A 16,867-nucleotide genomic window follows, 5' to 3' on the forward strand; every position below is an offset into this window, starting at 1 on the left:
CCCATGGCCATTGTGCCTTTAGTTGTACTTTACTCCTTCGTCGTTGATCAATGATACTTAATGGAGGTCATAGCGAGGTTGCAAGCGCAGCCACTCAACCTGGAACAACAATGCTGCAATGCCTTGCTAAACACTAGGTCTCAAGTTGAGAATGATGTCCCAATGACACGCCAAGAGATACGACGCTGGTTAATGAAAAAGTAAAAGGGAAAGGATAATGAAATGGGCGTGGAACCACCATATAGGCAAGAAGAAACAGAGAAGATGCACCTATCAGCATAGGTACCCCCAACACTCAGAAAGTTGGATGGATTTGGAAACGCTTGAACACTCAACGGTCTTCCAAAACAACTTAGACATGTTTTGCAATGTAAATGACCTACGACTATGCGAGTTCTACAATAAAGATTAAAAATACTTTTGTAAGAGAACATTATGTGGGAAAAAGATGAGAAAAAATTGAATTTTTGTGTATATTCATATCTCAAATCAAAAGGGATCACTAGAAGAATCTATAGACCTAGTTGGTTAATCCTGTTTGTTATAAGAGGTAACTAATTTTCTAAATATCTAACCGTGTAACCAACTTATTTAAAAAGAGATTAAAATGGAAATTATAATTTAAGTGACAACTATAGTTCTTTCACCCTCCCTTAAAACCAATGTCTTTGCAAAATAAACATTAAGTTTTGGTCTTAGACTTAGTAATATACCACTCAATAATGCCTTGGTCCTAAAGTGTAAGAGTATGTGGCTGACTATGATGTCTCCTTGTGCCACTTTTTCTCTCACAAACCATAAGTCTAACTCAAAATGTTTAGACTTTGAATGTAAGATAGGATTTCTTGTGACGTCATCCAATTTCTGCTACAACTGTTGCAAGAGCTCGTAATTCTACTTCTGTGATGAACCTGCTGACAATATATTGCTTTTTGGCAATCCATGAGACTAAGTTTTTGCCAATGTACACACAATATCTTATGGTTGATCTCATATCAATTCGATCAGATGCTCAATCTGCATCTGAGTAACCAGTGATGTACAAGTTATATGATGTTGGGAATAGAAGCCCATGATCCTGTGTATTATTCAAGTATCTGAGTACTTTCTTTGCAGTCTTCCAGTGTTCTTTTAAAGGCATGCATGTATTAACATAATTTGTTTACTACATAGTAGACATTTGATCTTGTTATTGTTCATATTGCATTGCTCCAATAATGCTTTTGTACAAAGTAGGATCATGAAAAACAGTTGTGTCATCCATTGTGAACTTGCAATTTGGAGCTAATGGTGTCTTAATTGGTTTATTTTCTTGTATGTGAACTTTCTTTAGTAAGTCACTTATGTATTTAGTCCAATTTAGAAGAAGCTTATCATCTTTTATTTCCTTTGCTTGTATGCTAAGGAAATAATGTAACTTTTCCATGTCTTTCAGTGGAAACAGATTGCTCAATCTTTGAATAATGTGTTATATCAGGTTAGGTGAGCTACTTGTAATTAGTATGTCATTTACATATATAAAAAAATAAGTAGTAAAAACAACAATTAGTTGTATATATAAACAGTAAATTATCACACTTTATAAGAATTAAACAAAAAGAGATTAGAGTAGAGGCCAATTTTGCAAACCAAGCTCTTTGAGCTTGTTTTAGCCCATAGATAGCCTTTTGTAACTTACGAACTAGATCAGAATTTTTGTTCTTGAAGCTTGGAGACTGTCTCATATAAACTTTTTATTTGAGAGGTCCATTCAAGAAGGAATTTTTAATGTCTATTTGTCTAATAAACTAGCTCTTAGTTAAAGTAATAGGGGTATAACATGTATAGTGACAGGTTTGACTAGAGAACTAAAAGTTTTACTATAGTAAATTTCCTCTTTTTGATTAAAACCTTGGGCAACTAAAAGTGGCTTGTATTTAGAAATAGAGTCATCTAGGTTTCTTTTTATTCTAAAAATTCACTTACAACCTATAGCTTTCATGTTCTTTAGAAGAGGGTACCAATTGCCAAGTTCTGCATCTAATGAGAGCATTAATCCCATCCTACATTGCTATGCACCATTCTAAGTTGTCCAAGACTTGATTTACTATAGAAGACTCTATTTCAAACAACAGTGCCTTTGGTTTGAAAATACTCACTTTATCACGTGTTATCAAAGTGTGTATTTGTTGTGGTAGTTTATGTATGGATAAGCTTATATGGTGGAGATTCAAAAACTGGTTGAATAATGTTTGGATTAGGTGTAATAGGTACAAAAGTAGATGGTATGGTTGTTGGAGTAATGACAGTTGTATTAGAAATACTTACATGTATAACATCAACTGTTGTAGGTAATAAATTCATATTTTACTAGTATTTTAGTTTAGTTTTTAGTAGTTATTAAGTAGTTAAGTTGATTAGTAAAGCTGAAAATCATATAAGAAATGTTTTAATGTTCAAGGTTCCTTAAGTAGTTTAGTTGTTTTAGGATTTGATCTAAATTATTGATATAATAATTCTGCTGATTAGAATGAATTTATGTAGAAAATATGAACTGAAAGTTATGAGGCTGAGAATCAAAGGAATAAAATAGAAGAAAGTGGAAGAATTAGACTTTAAAAGTGAAGAAGTAAATGATGAATTCGGAAAGTTATTACTCTGGGCACATAAAGTGACAACTCTAAAGTGGATTCAGCAAAATAAAGTGAAAGTGTTCACTCTAAGTACTCAAAATAAATACTTCAGAGCTTTAATCCAAAAGAAGAGGTGAATGTGTAAACTTTAAGTGTTCAAAGAAAACACCCCAGAGGTGTAAATTCAAGTGAAACTTGCGTGTAAACACTTTAAGTGTTCAAAGTGAACACTTCAAAAGTAAAAATTTAAAAGAAGCTTGCGTGTAAACACTTTAAGTATTCAAAGTTAACATGCACACACTTGTTCTCCAGAAGAAGGTTAGAAGAAGGTTGCGCGGTAATACTTCAAGCGTTCAACGTTAACACACGCATCAATAAGAGATAGGCGTTGCCACTTTCTATGCATGAAGTGTTTACTCTAGAGAAATTTTGACCAGAAGCAGGTTACACGTGTACACTTTAAGTATTTGAAGTGTAAACGCGCATGACAAAACTTTGAAGAACCATATAAAGTGTTCACTCTAAGTGTTTAAAGTGATCACCTTAGCCTAGGAATGTTCTAGAAGATCTTCTATGTGTTCACTTTAAGTATTCAAAGTGAATACGTCAAAAAAAGGTAAAAAAAAAATATAAATACAGATGCAGTTTAGGAATTGAGGATCTTTTGTCATTTTTTCTTTTCCATTCTATTTTCACTTCTTAGAAGAGTTAGAGTTAGAGAGAGAAAGAGATTGGAGACAACTTTCAATCTTCAATTCTTGAGGAATCAGATTGAGGATTGGATTATAAAGATGTTCTTTTGTTCTTCTCCTTTTTTTCTTTCTTTCTCTCCTCCATCTGTAATATTGTTCTTGATTTCTTTTGTTAGAAATTTATGGATCCGAATTTGAGTTTATGATTTGATTGTGGATTTGGACTTTGAGATTTTAATTGAATTGAGCATTTAATTCTGTTCTTAATGAAATTATTAGACTAATCATTCAATTAAATTAAACCTACAGGAATTTTTATAAATGAAAGTTGAGTTAGTTTCTCAGATCTGAGTTAACTACCAAGGTTAATGATATATTAGGGATAAACATTCATTATCTTGTAATCCTATGATTTCTAATACTTAATGCAATGTTTAATTGAATTATACCTAAGGGATTAGGATAGTTAAGTTGAACATTAGGATCATTGAGTCAAGGGATTGACCTTTGGTTAAAACTAAGTGAAATTAATTATAAATAAGTTGAAATACTTAAGAGGACAGAACATGATTAAGTCGCAATTGATAATTTAGTGAAATAATTTCTAACTCCATTCCATATATCATTTCATTATCAAATTCATAATTTTATTTTACTGCATCTTTATAATTTCTTACACTTGTTAATTCTAATTTTTCATATAATGCAAACTTTCCAAACATTCGTAAGGCTCAACTAGATGTTGATTTGTGAATTGATATTTAAAAAATCTAATCCTTGAGGACGATACTTGAGACTCAAATTGAATTTCAAATTTTATTACTTGTTACAACTACCTAATACACTTGCTAGTTAGTATTCTTTGAGCTATGTGACAGTAGGAATAACAAGAATGCTAAGCAATTTTGTAAGAATAGTTCCTGTAAAAGTATCATCCTTAAAGAAGTTATTAGTCTTAGCAAGAAAATAAGATTCATAAAAAATTATACATTTTGCCATTTGCATTTATGCATTTATAACCTTTATGATTAGAAGCATAACCAATGAAAATGCATGGTTCTGACTTGTAATTCATTTTATGTTTGTTATAGGGTTGGATGTAAGGATAACCAAGGCAACCAAAGCATTTGAAAATAGAATAATCAAATATTCTATTGAATAACTTTTCAAAGGACTTTTCATATTTAGAATAGCAAAAGGAAATCTATTAATTATAAACATAGCAATAGAGAAAGCAGGCATTCAATAATCATATGGTAAATATGATTCAGCTAATAAAGTTAGACCAACCTTAGTAACGTGTCTGTGCTTTCTCTCTGTAGAACCATTTTGCTCATAAGTCTAAGCACAAGTCACTCTATGATTTATACCTTTTGCAATTAGATAATTCTTAAAATGCAGATATTTTTTAGCATTATCAGTTTATATGCATTTGATTTGTTTGTCTAATTGTAACTCTATTAGATTTTTGAAAGTAAGAAAAGATTGTAATGCTTCAAATTTGTTATGTAGAAAATAAAGCCATGTAAAATTTGTGCATGTATAGACAAACAAGATATAATACCTATGGTCATCATGTGGAGTAGGACTTAGTCCCCATATATCAGAATATATCTAGCATTAGACATAGAAAATGACTGCTTATTTATTTTTCCCAAACAACATGCTGAACAAACACTGATAGTATTAACAGATATAGTATATTACACTGATTTAGTACATGCCTAAACATTCACTTAAAGCAGTGTCCTAATTTACAATGCTATAGATCATAATTGGTCAAATCTATAAAACTAGTAAAGGCAGTAATTGACATAAAATTGGAACAAGGAATTAGTTAAAGATCTTCAAAAGCATATAGTTCTTCATGTGATAGATCTCCCTCAAGCAAGACCTTCTTGGTTCCCTGTGATTTCACAAAATATTTTTCAAGGCGAAACTAAAAAAATATTGCATTATTTCTAACAAACTTTGCTACACTAATAAGATTTTTCATTATTGCCAGAACAAGTAATAAATTTTTCAAGTCAAATGAATTTTTAAATTTAGAAGACACAAACTTAGAATTTCTTCTGTGAGTTATGCTATGTTTGTTGTCATTTCTAACTTAAACTTTAGAGTTACCATTGTAATCATATTTGGTGATATTATTGATGTCATGAGTAAGGTGGTAACTAGCAACAGTGTCAGGATACCAAGTATCCTCAAAGTTAGATATATTATTTGAAGAAGCTAACATTGCTTTAGAATTGTGATCAGTCTTGTGACTTGTTGCAGCATTAGAAGATTTTGGATAAGGTAATTCTTCATTGTATTGATGCCAATAGTGGTATGCTGAATGTCAATCTTACTACACAATTTGCATTGTGGTCTTAAGCCTCTGATGTTGAATAAGATTTGCTTATATCAATATATAGTGTTTTTGCTATGATGCCTTTGGAGCCTTTCTTTTTGATGCATCAGAGTTGCCTCAATTTCTGAGACGATATAGGAGTCTATTCTTGTGATGCATGAGGTAATCATGGAGCCATAGTCCTCCAGCAAACCATCAAAAACTGCATCAATATGCTCCTCAGTAGATAATAGAAACATATTGTAGCAAAGATTTCTACCAGTTGTTTAATTTGAACAAGATATTCAGAGATAGAGTTACCTTTCTTAATGTTTCTCAATTGAAGCTTGAGTTGTTTAACCCTAGCTTTGGTTTGACTAGTGAAATAGGTTTTGAGGATTTTCCATATTCAGTAACTCCATTCATAACCCATGACTAATAATTTGAATTGTGCATCCATGTACTCAAGCATCCAAGATTTCAATTGGTTGTCTTGTTGCTCGAAGTTCTCGAAGGCAGTGTTCACAGTTCCTTTTGCTTCATCTTCTTTGGAGAGATATTGCAATGGAATTACATTAGGGCAAAAAATGTGGTTTTTTAAGTGATAATCCTTGATTATGAATTCAGTGTATTGCATCCACGTTAGGTGATTATCTTCGATAGAAATTGTAGAAAAAAACATTTGAGGGATGAACATTAAGGACTCAAAAGTCATTTATGGATCTTGGAGACTCTATTGATACCATGTAAGAGAATAGTATGTAGGAAGAAGATGAGAGAAAGAAAACTAAATTTTTGTATATATTCACTTCTCAAATCAAAAGGGCTCAATACAAGAATCTATAGACCTAGTTGGTTAATCTTGTTTGTTACAAGAGATAACTAATTCCCTAAATATCTAACCGTGTAACCAACTTGTTCTAAAAAAGATTAAAATAGAAATTACAATTAAGTGATAATTATAGTTCTTTCATCTCTCAAATGGAGAGATCATATAGCAAACAAAACTAATGGTGTAGAAAATAAAGAAAAAAGTTTATGTGACAACAAAATATTTAGATAAGTGTCTCTTCACTAAAGTATTATGTATTCATAAGTGAGTATTGTTCAACATTAAGTTTGGTTAATCAATAAAAAGAATTGTGTGATTCTACAGTCCTTCCATTGTGGATTAGTACTGCTGAGAGCAGTTAAACATGAACCACTGTCCAAGAGGATTGTGGCCAGTAGGAATCGTATTGTTGCTATGAGCATTGGGGAGGCGTGATAGGTCTTCTTTAAGGAGATGAAGCTGTGGTAGAAGATGTTGTCGGAGAGGTGACAATGGTGGTGCTATGTGGGAGGTTGTGTGGGCAGCAACAGCGTGACAAAAGAGGAATGAGAAGTAGGTTGTATGGAGAGGTAGAGGACTATAGCGAGAGATAGAATGAGAGCAAAAGAGACAAGCATTGGAGAAATAGTATCCACCTTTAATTTTCACAATAGTCAATTTTTTACTCTTTTCTCCTTTATGTGCTAGTTATCATAACTAGTACTATACCAAGTCATCATTTCTTCAATAATAAATCTTGGTCGTTGATTTCTCATTAAATTAAATCAATGGTTCTTAATCATTTAGCTTTTTTTTATTAAAAAAACTGGGTTTTGTTAACCTCAACCTTTAAGGCTGAGTTTAATCATCCATAAATAGAAAATTTATATGAAAAAAGTACACAATTATTGTATTGAAGTTATAAAAATACAATAAATATTTCTCTTTCTAATAAAATTTTACTATTATTAGCTGCTTACTTTAGTCCTAGGGGCTGAGGTTAATAAAATCCAAAAAAATTAATGTTTTGACAAGGCTTGCTTTCCAAAGTGAATGGGAGGATTGTAGAATCACCAAAAAAATTATCAAGAATCTAGACTTGACTTATCAAATAGAAAATTTATATGAAAAAAGTATACAGTTATTGTATTGAAGTTATAAAAATACAATAAATATTTCTCTTTCTAATAAAATTTTACTATTATTAGTTTCTTACTTCAGCCCTAGGGGTTGAGGTTAACAAAATCTAAAAAAATTAACATTTTGATAAGGCTTGCTTTCCAAAGTGAATGGGAGGATTGTAGAATCACCAAAAGAATTATCAAGAATCTAGACTTGACTTTTCTTAATATAATGAGTAAGACCATGTTTTAAGCTATATCCCTCTGTTGTATAAGTCTTTATTATATGCTTATCAGATGAATAAAAAATATGTATGAATATATTTGTGTTCAAAAAACATTTAATGCAAATAAAATATATCACAAATTTATCCTGTTTCAAACTGCTAACTACACCATATGCATTAATAAAATGGTAGGCATGAGCTCCTATTATGATTATTGATTTCGGTAGCTTGTGTAACTCTTGATATGCAACATGGCCAAATCATTACTAGTAGTTAAACTTTAGCAAAATGTAAGAGCAAGTTGCAATCTCATCGTACTTTGATATCACAAGTTGAACTTATGAGAAAAGGAGGACTAAGACTTATGCATTTGATTCATGGAATCTTAAAGAAAAAAAAAATTCAAAATTAATGTTGCTAAAGATGATCTCATGGTAACTGAAATCTAAGCACATTCTAAACACATGAAAAGGTACAAAAATAAAATAATGGGTGTAAGAAAGAAAGATACAAAAATACTGTGAAATTTATTTAAAAAATAAAGTGACATTAAATGCATCAAGTTCACAAGTTAAATGTTAAGAAAAAATTAGAAGCAATTAACAAAATATATTTAGTACATATTAAAGTGAAACTATAAAATGTTATTTTCTTGAAATTTAGGATATATATGTATTTTTTTTAGATACATTTATATATACATGAATATGTTTAGTGAATAAATTTATATGATTTCACGTTTTGTATTAATATGCTATAACCTTTGATCAAAGATTCAATAGAATTCTTAAACAAAACCAAGAATAAAATGAAAGTTATTGCACATATATTTAAAACTATGCTACAAATAAGCTGAAGTGGTTGGAACATGCTTCTAAAGTCTCAAGATTTTACAAAATTATAACCTTCTAAATACAATTGAATAGTCCTTCATGTCATATGTATACACAATATTCTTTTTGCATTTTATGAAATAAACAAAGACTATGATAGAACTTTAGAATTTTAAAGGCTAGATACAGTCAAAACATGCACATTATTATTATTCTGCAATACCAATTTGATTGACTGTGGTAGACTTCTTGTAAGATCTTTGAAATACTCTACTAGAAAAAAAGCTTGCATGATAACACAAATATTCAGGTCACGTGTCTAGAATAGCATGACCTAATAGAATGAAAAGGGTGTTTGACCACCCAAAAGAATTATAAAAATTTGCATTAAGGAAATTGCAAGAAGACGTAGGATGCACCCAACAATGATGTGAAGACTTGGCCATTTGTTAAAACCCGTAAGCAACCATACTTCATGTTGTGGATAGAAGTCACGCTATGATAAGGACCACGACTTAGTATTTGAACGACAAGCCTCTGTTTTCCTTGATGAATGGAGGGAAAATAGTTTTGCATGTCAAGTTGAGTGTTCCCTAAGTGAGAATGATAGAGTAAATAAGTAGAGCGTGCGCTATCAGTCGACCAAAAGAAAAGAAAAAAGTTATGGGCACATAACATTGGCATACGACAAGGTCGTCAGGCAAAAGATGTTCACCCAAGGAGAATTTGTGATGAAGGCAACAAATGCTGTCGTGTAAAATCAATATACTTCAAAGTGAGTACCTAAATAAAAGGAACAATATATTGCTCAAGAAGCTAACCTAAGTGACTACTACGCCTTACAAGATCCATAAATTGAAAAACAAGTAAGGCCTTTAAACTTTAAGTACATAAAAAGAAAAATTTTATGTGTGAGGATAGTATAAAAGAACGCATTGATTTTGATTAATAGCTAGTGCACTAGACATTACAAGCAAAGTTCTTAATACAATTGCATATCTTTTTTTATGTAAATACCAATATATACGCATGTTTATAAAACACAAAAATTAGTGCGCATGTTCATCTTTCATATCATATATGTTCTAATATGCATGTTTGTCTTGTTCTTAAAAAAACAAAAAGAAGAAGAAAGTAAAAGGAGAAAGAAAATAGATAATAGATATAAAATATAATACTAAATCTAAAGTTGTTGGCAAATTGGAAAGCACAAAGGGGTGACCTTTTCCAAATACACTCGACCATGAAACTCCATCAATCAACCTTGACAAAGTTAGAACAAGTAAAGGGGAGAAGAGGGGAATCGATCAAGAAAAGTAAAAAAGAGATAAAAATTCCAAACCCTTCTATCTCACCAACATGAAAGGCGCAACGTAGAAGTGGCAAAATGAAACACGCAATGCAAAAGTATGAAAGTGAAACACACAATGTGAAAGCGTAGAGGTAGACGCTTTCCACCATAAAAATTGAGCGTGACAAGAACAAGACTACATATAGGGCACGATCTTCTTACACTAGTAAGTCTAAAAATTCTTACACCTAATTTGAGTTTTTCATTTAATTTAAATCTAACGGTTTATAATTTATTACTTTACTGGCCGTCAGATTTAAGTTAAATGAAAGGCTCAGATTAGGTGTAAGAGTTTTTAGACTTACACCAGTGTAAGAAGACCTTTCCTCTATATATATTTATATCCATGTAATCCACATGGTAATAGGCTTTTTTAAAAAACATTTTCTTTATATAAGATAAATAAAAAATAATTTTCTTATCTGAAATTAAACACGTGACACTAGTACCGGACAAATGAGTGTTTATTCTTAATATTTTTTATTTTTTATATATAAAATCGTCCCAAACGATGCTGATATTGTAGGATAATAAAACGTGTCATTTGGGGGGAGTATTGTACCACTCGGTGTCGATTCTTATAGAAATTTAATACGTGTTATTGACTAGCATCGTTCCGTTATATGTCGACACTAGTGGAATTTTGACATCGTTCCGTACTCCTTTTTCCATCATACCATAATGTACCCTTTCATTCAATATCCAGCAAACTGTAATGAGCTCCACCCTTTTATCCAATTTAAATGTATCCATGTAAGAAGCAAGCTTTCAATTTGGAGCAAGAAGGAAAAGAAGTTCCTTTGAAGAACATTAGGTGAGTTTCTTTTTACTCTGCTGGTTGTGATTTATTTTTATTCAATAAATATATTATAAATATTATAATTTTAATTTGTTAGAAATAAAAATATTAAATTCTAATAGATTATTTTTTGTAAAATAAATTTTTATTTACTAAATCTAATTAGTTATTATATATATCCTATTAATTATGATGGTGTCTTTGGTTAATATTATATTATTTGTTATGTGTATAACTTTTAACACATTTTAAATTTGTATTTTTATAAACATATTTTAAATTTCTTAATCTACTAACAATAACCTATATATAAATTCTACTGCATTTAATATTTTTTAACACTTATAAACAATTTATTATTTATTATTTGTAATATATATTTATATATAGTTTTTTTATTACTCAATTTTCTATTAATTACAATTTAAAATTTATCTACTTAATTTAAATCTATAGTTTCAATATTTAAATTAAAAACTATTAACATTCTAATATTTAATTTTATAAACAAAAAAAAAAAAACCTCCATCGATGCTTTCAAGCTTTTTCAGTAAATTTCCCCTCCTTTGCATTGACCTCCCTATTGAACTTTCAAGCTTTGACACGATCCCTTTTCCTTGCATTTTCATTGTACAAAGTTAAAGGGCTACAAAAATATGTTTATTTTAAAATTTAATCAAGTTAAATTTTTTCCTACGTTTGAATATATATATATAATTTTTTTTTAGCACTGGTAATGGAGAAATGCAGTAATCGAAGAAGAAAGGTAAGGCAAAAAGTTTGCTGCACGCGTAACCATTCTATCTTGTGCCAGGACCAATCAAATTAGTATCATCCCTGATCAAGCCGATTCCACTGTCGTCGGTGACATAGTTACAACACGCGTGATTTAGCCACCTGTCGTCAATAAATCTGGCCCGTTCATTTATATTGAATTTTTTCTTTAAAAAATCCGCTAAATAGAAATGACACGTGTTACCTGTAGGATAGTATCGACATACATTTAGACAATACTATTTTAAATAAATAAAATAAATAAAAATAGGTATTGGCACTCCCCTAATCAATACCAATGCCACGTGTTTAATTTAACCAGACATAGGGAAATTGTTTTTTATTTATCTTATATTAAAAAAATATTTTAAAAATAATCCTATTTAAGCAATTACTCTAATCTATACAATTCATTACTTGAACAAATTATTGAAGGAGAAAATTGTTTCATTAATTACTTGGCTTTATTTTTTATCAATATTTTTGGAACTTGTTAAGATTAATTATTCAAGTAAAGATAGTAGTTATATAAAATCTTTTTTCAAGTAAGGATATTATGTTAGATTATTTCACAATTTTTTAAAGTGGTGTCACTTAGAGATATAATAAAATAATATAATTAATTATTAAAAATAAGTTTAGAGTAACTAATACATAACTATTTTTTTTTGAAAGTGACTTTAAAAAATAATTACATACTAACTATTAGTTAAAGTTACTTTTAAAGAGCCTTCATATATTAAACATTGTTTAAAGTTATTTTTGAAGAAACGTCTACTTCTCACAAATTAAAATTTTAAAATTTTTTAACAACTTTTAACTTAAAAACATACACAAAAATAAAGGCCATTCAACTTATAGCAGAATCATGAATTTTTCTTCATTTTTTTATGGTAACATATTGGTCTTTTCACAATAAGTACTTTTTTCATATTTTTCTCTGTTAATCTTTTATTCTGTTTACCAATATTTTATTCACTTAAACGCAAACTATTTGATTAACATAATATATAAACTTAAATTTTAATTAAACAAAAAATTAGTTTTAGTTTATAATAAAAAATACAAAAAATAAAATTTAAATTTCAAATATATAAATTTAAATTTAAATGTAACAATTAATTAATTTTAATTTATAATCATAACTTATTAAAAAAAAAAAATTTTTAATTTTAAAAACAATAATCCATATCTTAGAAAGCTGTTACAAAAACTTCTCTGTAAAATAATGTAAAACCATTCTCTAATACTGTAGTGGCAGAATTCTAACACTTAACTCTGATAAATTATTTCCTGTATATTGTAAAGTTCACCCGATGATTTGCTTTTAATACGAATGACCTATCACTGCAAGTGTTTAATTAATAGATTTAACAAATCAATGAAGAGTTTGTTGAAAATATTATTTTATAGACAGATTGCAATTCTAAATATTTCATATTTAAGTAGTGTCTAAAAGTGTTTATAAATAATTTATTAATATAATCTATAAATTTTATTTTTATATTTTAATGATTTTTATCATAATTTATTATAATATTTTTAATTTATTACAAAAAATTATGATTAACTTTATAATATAAACTTTTAACGTAACATATATGTTTTCAAAGGAAACAACCTAAGAAATATGATTATTTTGTTGCCATGTTAGGTTTCTCCAGGCGGATTAGTTAGACTGAAGCATCCAAACCTCTGATAATTTTCTCAGAGTGGATTAGTTGACTATTAAACATCACCTTATCAAATAATTTAATCATCGTAAAATCATCTTATTCCTACCATATAAAAAATATTGAATAAAAGAAAAGTCTGCCGCTGCATGGGTCATAGTGATGTTTGGTGGGGTTTTCAATGTTGTTCATTATGATAAGAAGTCAGAAACAATTAATGTGAATCACCTTGTGTTCACATGGATCAAACAAACAGTGTTGGTTCTTCACTCAGAAGGCGTTCGTTGAGTATGTCAAGTCATATAAGCATTCAGGTAGATAATGATGCTGAGAGTGTTTCTGAGGCTGGAGACATTGGTGATAGAGCTCTTCCAAGCAGAAGGTACAGTGAAAGAAGCAGTTTCAGGTTGTCATTTGACCACAGGTCAGAGAATGGAGCAGCTGGTTGCATCCAAGAGGAGGGCAATTTACAATTATATCCTCCCTTCTTGCATCATAACATCTCTGTTGGGCCTTTACCACCTGAACTCACGTCTCTTTCAACCAATGCAATAGTGAATTCAGGAGACACAAAGCAAGTGAGTGAGTCTCTTTAACACCGTTTTGTAGGTCAGAGCCTATGGTTTCTGTGTTTGTTGTGTTCTTATCATGCATGTTCACACATTGATATGTTCTGTTTCTACCTGTAGGAGCGTGCTGAAGGTTTACCTGTGTTACTTGACTATGCTTCATGTCTTCTTCACCTATCAGTTTTTGGAATTCTTGGGGTAATATCCTAGTAACCTTTTGCTGAAGCGCTAATGGTATACGCTTTTTCAAGAAGAGTATCTTGTGTTTGGTGTGATTTAGATAAGCTTCCCATCAAGGACTTACAAGAGAAGAGAGTAAAGAGTTAAAATGAACGAAACTTTTCTTCGAAGTTAAAATGTTCTCATGCACATCAACTTACGAAAAAAATTGATTTCCATATGTTAATTTTAACTCAGAATGTTTTGACTTTTTTTTTTTCCTTCTAAAAGTACTTTCAGAGTAGTTCATCCAAATTGAACCTTAGTACATTGAGAAATTTGACAAGACAACTAAACCAAGTCTAAAGGATTTACGTAATTGCATTTGCATGTGATATGTCATAAACTTCGTGAATTCTCAAGTGCACCTGCATTCCAGCTGCTCCAAATATAATCTTATTAAGTTAAAACAAATTTCATGTCAACTAAATGCAGGTCTTAACAAGATATATACTGCAAAAGTTATTTGGCCCTGGGCTTGCTGGTGTTACAAGTGACGAAACTATTCTTTACCTGGACCTTCCATCTAATATGGTTTGTCACCGTTTGACACTCAAATCCTTATTCAAGTTCAATCGTTAGGAAATTGCTAGATACATATGTTGATATGAATATTCTACATGTTCATACAGGTTGGTTCTTTTTTTATGGGATGGTTTGGTGTTGTGTTCAAAGCAGACATATCTCGTATATCGGAGCATCTAGCGATAGCAATAACAACTGGTTACTTAGGGAGTCTTACAACTTTTAGTGGTTGGAATCAGAAAATGGTTGACCTCAGTGTTTCTGGACACTGGCTCTTCGCTGCACTTGGATTTCTAATAGGTAAATAAGGGCGTTTAAAATAGTGTTTTGCTGGTATATAACTTCACATGTCTCAATCAAAGCTTTTCTCGCTACATATTTTTTTTTTTAATTAACGTATGAATGTAAGTCTAAGTATATCCCAAGTGGATAGGATAAGTTGAATGTATTTTTTCTTATACACATCATGGCTTAGTTGATATGAATTATTCAACGATTTTAAATTTTCAGGCTTGTTTCTTGTTGCCTTTTCCATCATATTTGGGATTGAGACAGCCGAGGGTTTCAGATGGCTTCTCAACTGGATAAATATGAATGCAGGAAGTGGTAGCATTAAGATCAAATGGAAGGTGGACAACTGTAGCCGTCAATTGGGAGTCATGGTGGTGCTTTCGGTGTTGTTAGGCTTATTATGGGGTGTTAGTGGAGCTTTAGTAAAAGCTGAGTTCAAGCATGGCGGTAGTGATGCTCAGTTATGGTTTGCCTGCATGGTTGGACCTCTCGGTGTGTGGGTTAGATGGTTCTTAGCACGGCTCAATGGACGTGGATTAGGAAGGACTGGATTGTTGAAGTGGATTCCATTTGGAACTCTAGCAGCCAATGTGTCTGCTGCTAGTGTTATGGCAGCACTTGCTAGTGTGAACAAAGCAGTAAGTTTCTACAACTTCTTTCCCCTCAGGTCTGGCTGCCTTATGCAATTCTAAGCTAGAGATCATATGATCAGAATTATATTTTAGAATGAGAATTACTTCTGATGGGTAATACTAATGGTAATTCTCTTTCAACTTCTTATACTGTACTAATGTATATCTTGATGCTTGCCCCACCTTCTGTAAAATCCTATTTCATTTTTCTAATCTGAATCCTATATTATGAATTCCCAATAAAAAGGTATGAGTATCAGCATCACATTTTGAAGGTCATGACCAGAATTTTCTGTCTGATGCAGGTCAACACCAGAGATTGTGATACTGTTGTAGCAGGTCTACAATTTGGTCTAATGGGTTGTTTGAGTACTGTTTCCACTTTTGCAGCAGAGTTCAATGCAATGAGAGAAAGCAAAAATCCTTGGAGAGCTTATGCCTATGCTGTGATTACAATATGTGTCTCATTCTCTGCTGGAATCCTAATATACTGTGTGCCTGTTTGGACAAAGGGATTTGACAGGTAACAAGTGCAAGTGGAGCGTGCTTTGATACTTTATGTGGTTGAACTTCTCCAAATTTTACCCATAAAAAGGACTGAACAGTTTACACAAACCGTAATATATTTACCACTCACAATTAATAGGCTCTATCAAGATAGAGTCAGAGAAAAGTATAATCACAAACTGAGCCCGGTGCTTATCCCTATTCCACTTGAAGGCCCAATTAATTGGGATGAAATACAAGTTAAATGGAGTTAATTACAATAGTTTGGCTCCATTATTTTATAATTTATCTCCCAAACGAGGTAATGAAGTCCCGTTCTGTTTTATTACCAACCTTCCTCCTGGACCAACAATCAATGAAAGCTCCATGAAGATATTAATGATGATTTTTATACCAACAAATTTATGCAAATATTCTTTAAATGGAAGGTGAAATCTTTTGAAGCATGCATTAATTGCCAACTTTTTATAATTTGTTCCACTATTCCATTTTCTTCTATGTCCATCTTCACTTGTTCCGTTCAATTAATGAAGTAACATTCAAAGTGAATCTAATAGAAAAAGAAAAGTGTCCTGCAAAAAGATCCAGAACTTCTTATTATCTTGGAGAAACTTCATTTGGGTTGCCTGCTAACTGGCTATACACCGAGGGACTAGCCAATCCTTGTTAGAGTCATAGCTCTTGCTTGAGGCTTAATCAAGCTTACTGCCCCAAGTCAACAATCTTCAATGCTTTCTATATGTAGAGTTGTCAATGAGGCAGGAAATACTTATTCAAGGCATGGTTATTCGAACTGAACATATCTTATTGTTAATTGATATGTAACTTAAATACAATGCTTTGGATTTATCCGGTTTCTGTAATTTCTTGTCAGATATTTAATTTGGTGTAGGATACAT

The 16,867-nt window shown here is 31.0% G+C and overlaps 1 protein-coding gene across 1 annotated transcript; it reads left to right on the forward strand.

The window, feature by feature from the left end:
* Positions 1-13,464: 13,464 nt before the first annotated feature.
* Positions 13,465-15,988, forward strand: LOC113874335 (fluoride export protein 2-like). Its single transcript, XM_027512564.1, has 6 exons — positions 13,465-13,803; positions 13,915-13,992; positions 14,449-14,547; positions 14,646-14,838; positions 15,049-15,467; positions 15,767-15,988. The coding sequence occupies exons 1-6, from the start codon at positions 13,465-13,467 to the stop codon at positions 15,986-15,988; spliced, it is 1,350 nt and encodes a 449-aa protein (XP_027368365.1).
* The last annotated feature ends 879 nt before the right edge of the window (positions 15,989-16,867 follow it).

The sequence above is a fragment of the Abrus precatorius genome, unplaced genomic scaffold (genome assembly GCF_003935025.1).
Source record: "Abrus precatorius isolate BTA unplaced genomic scaffold, Abrus_2018 Scaffold8, whole genome shotgun sequence".
NCBI classification, from domain to species: Eukaryota; Viridiplantae; Streptophyta; class Magnoliopsida; order Fabales; family Fabaceae; genus Abrus; species Abrus precatorius.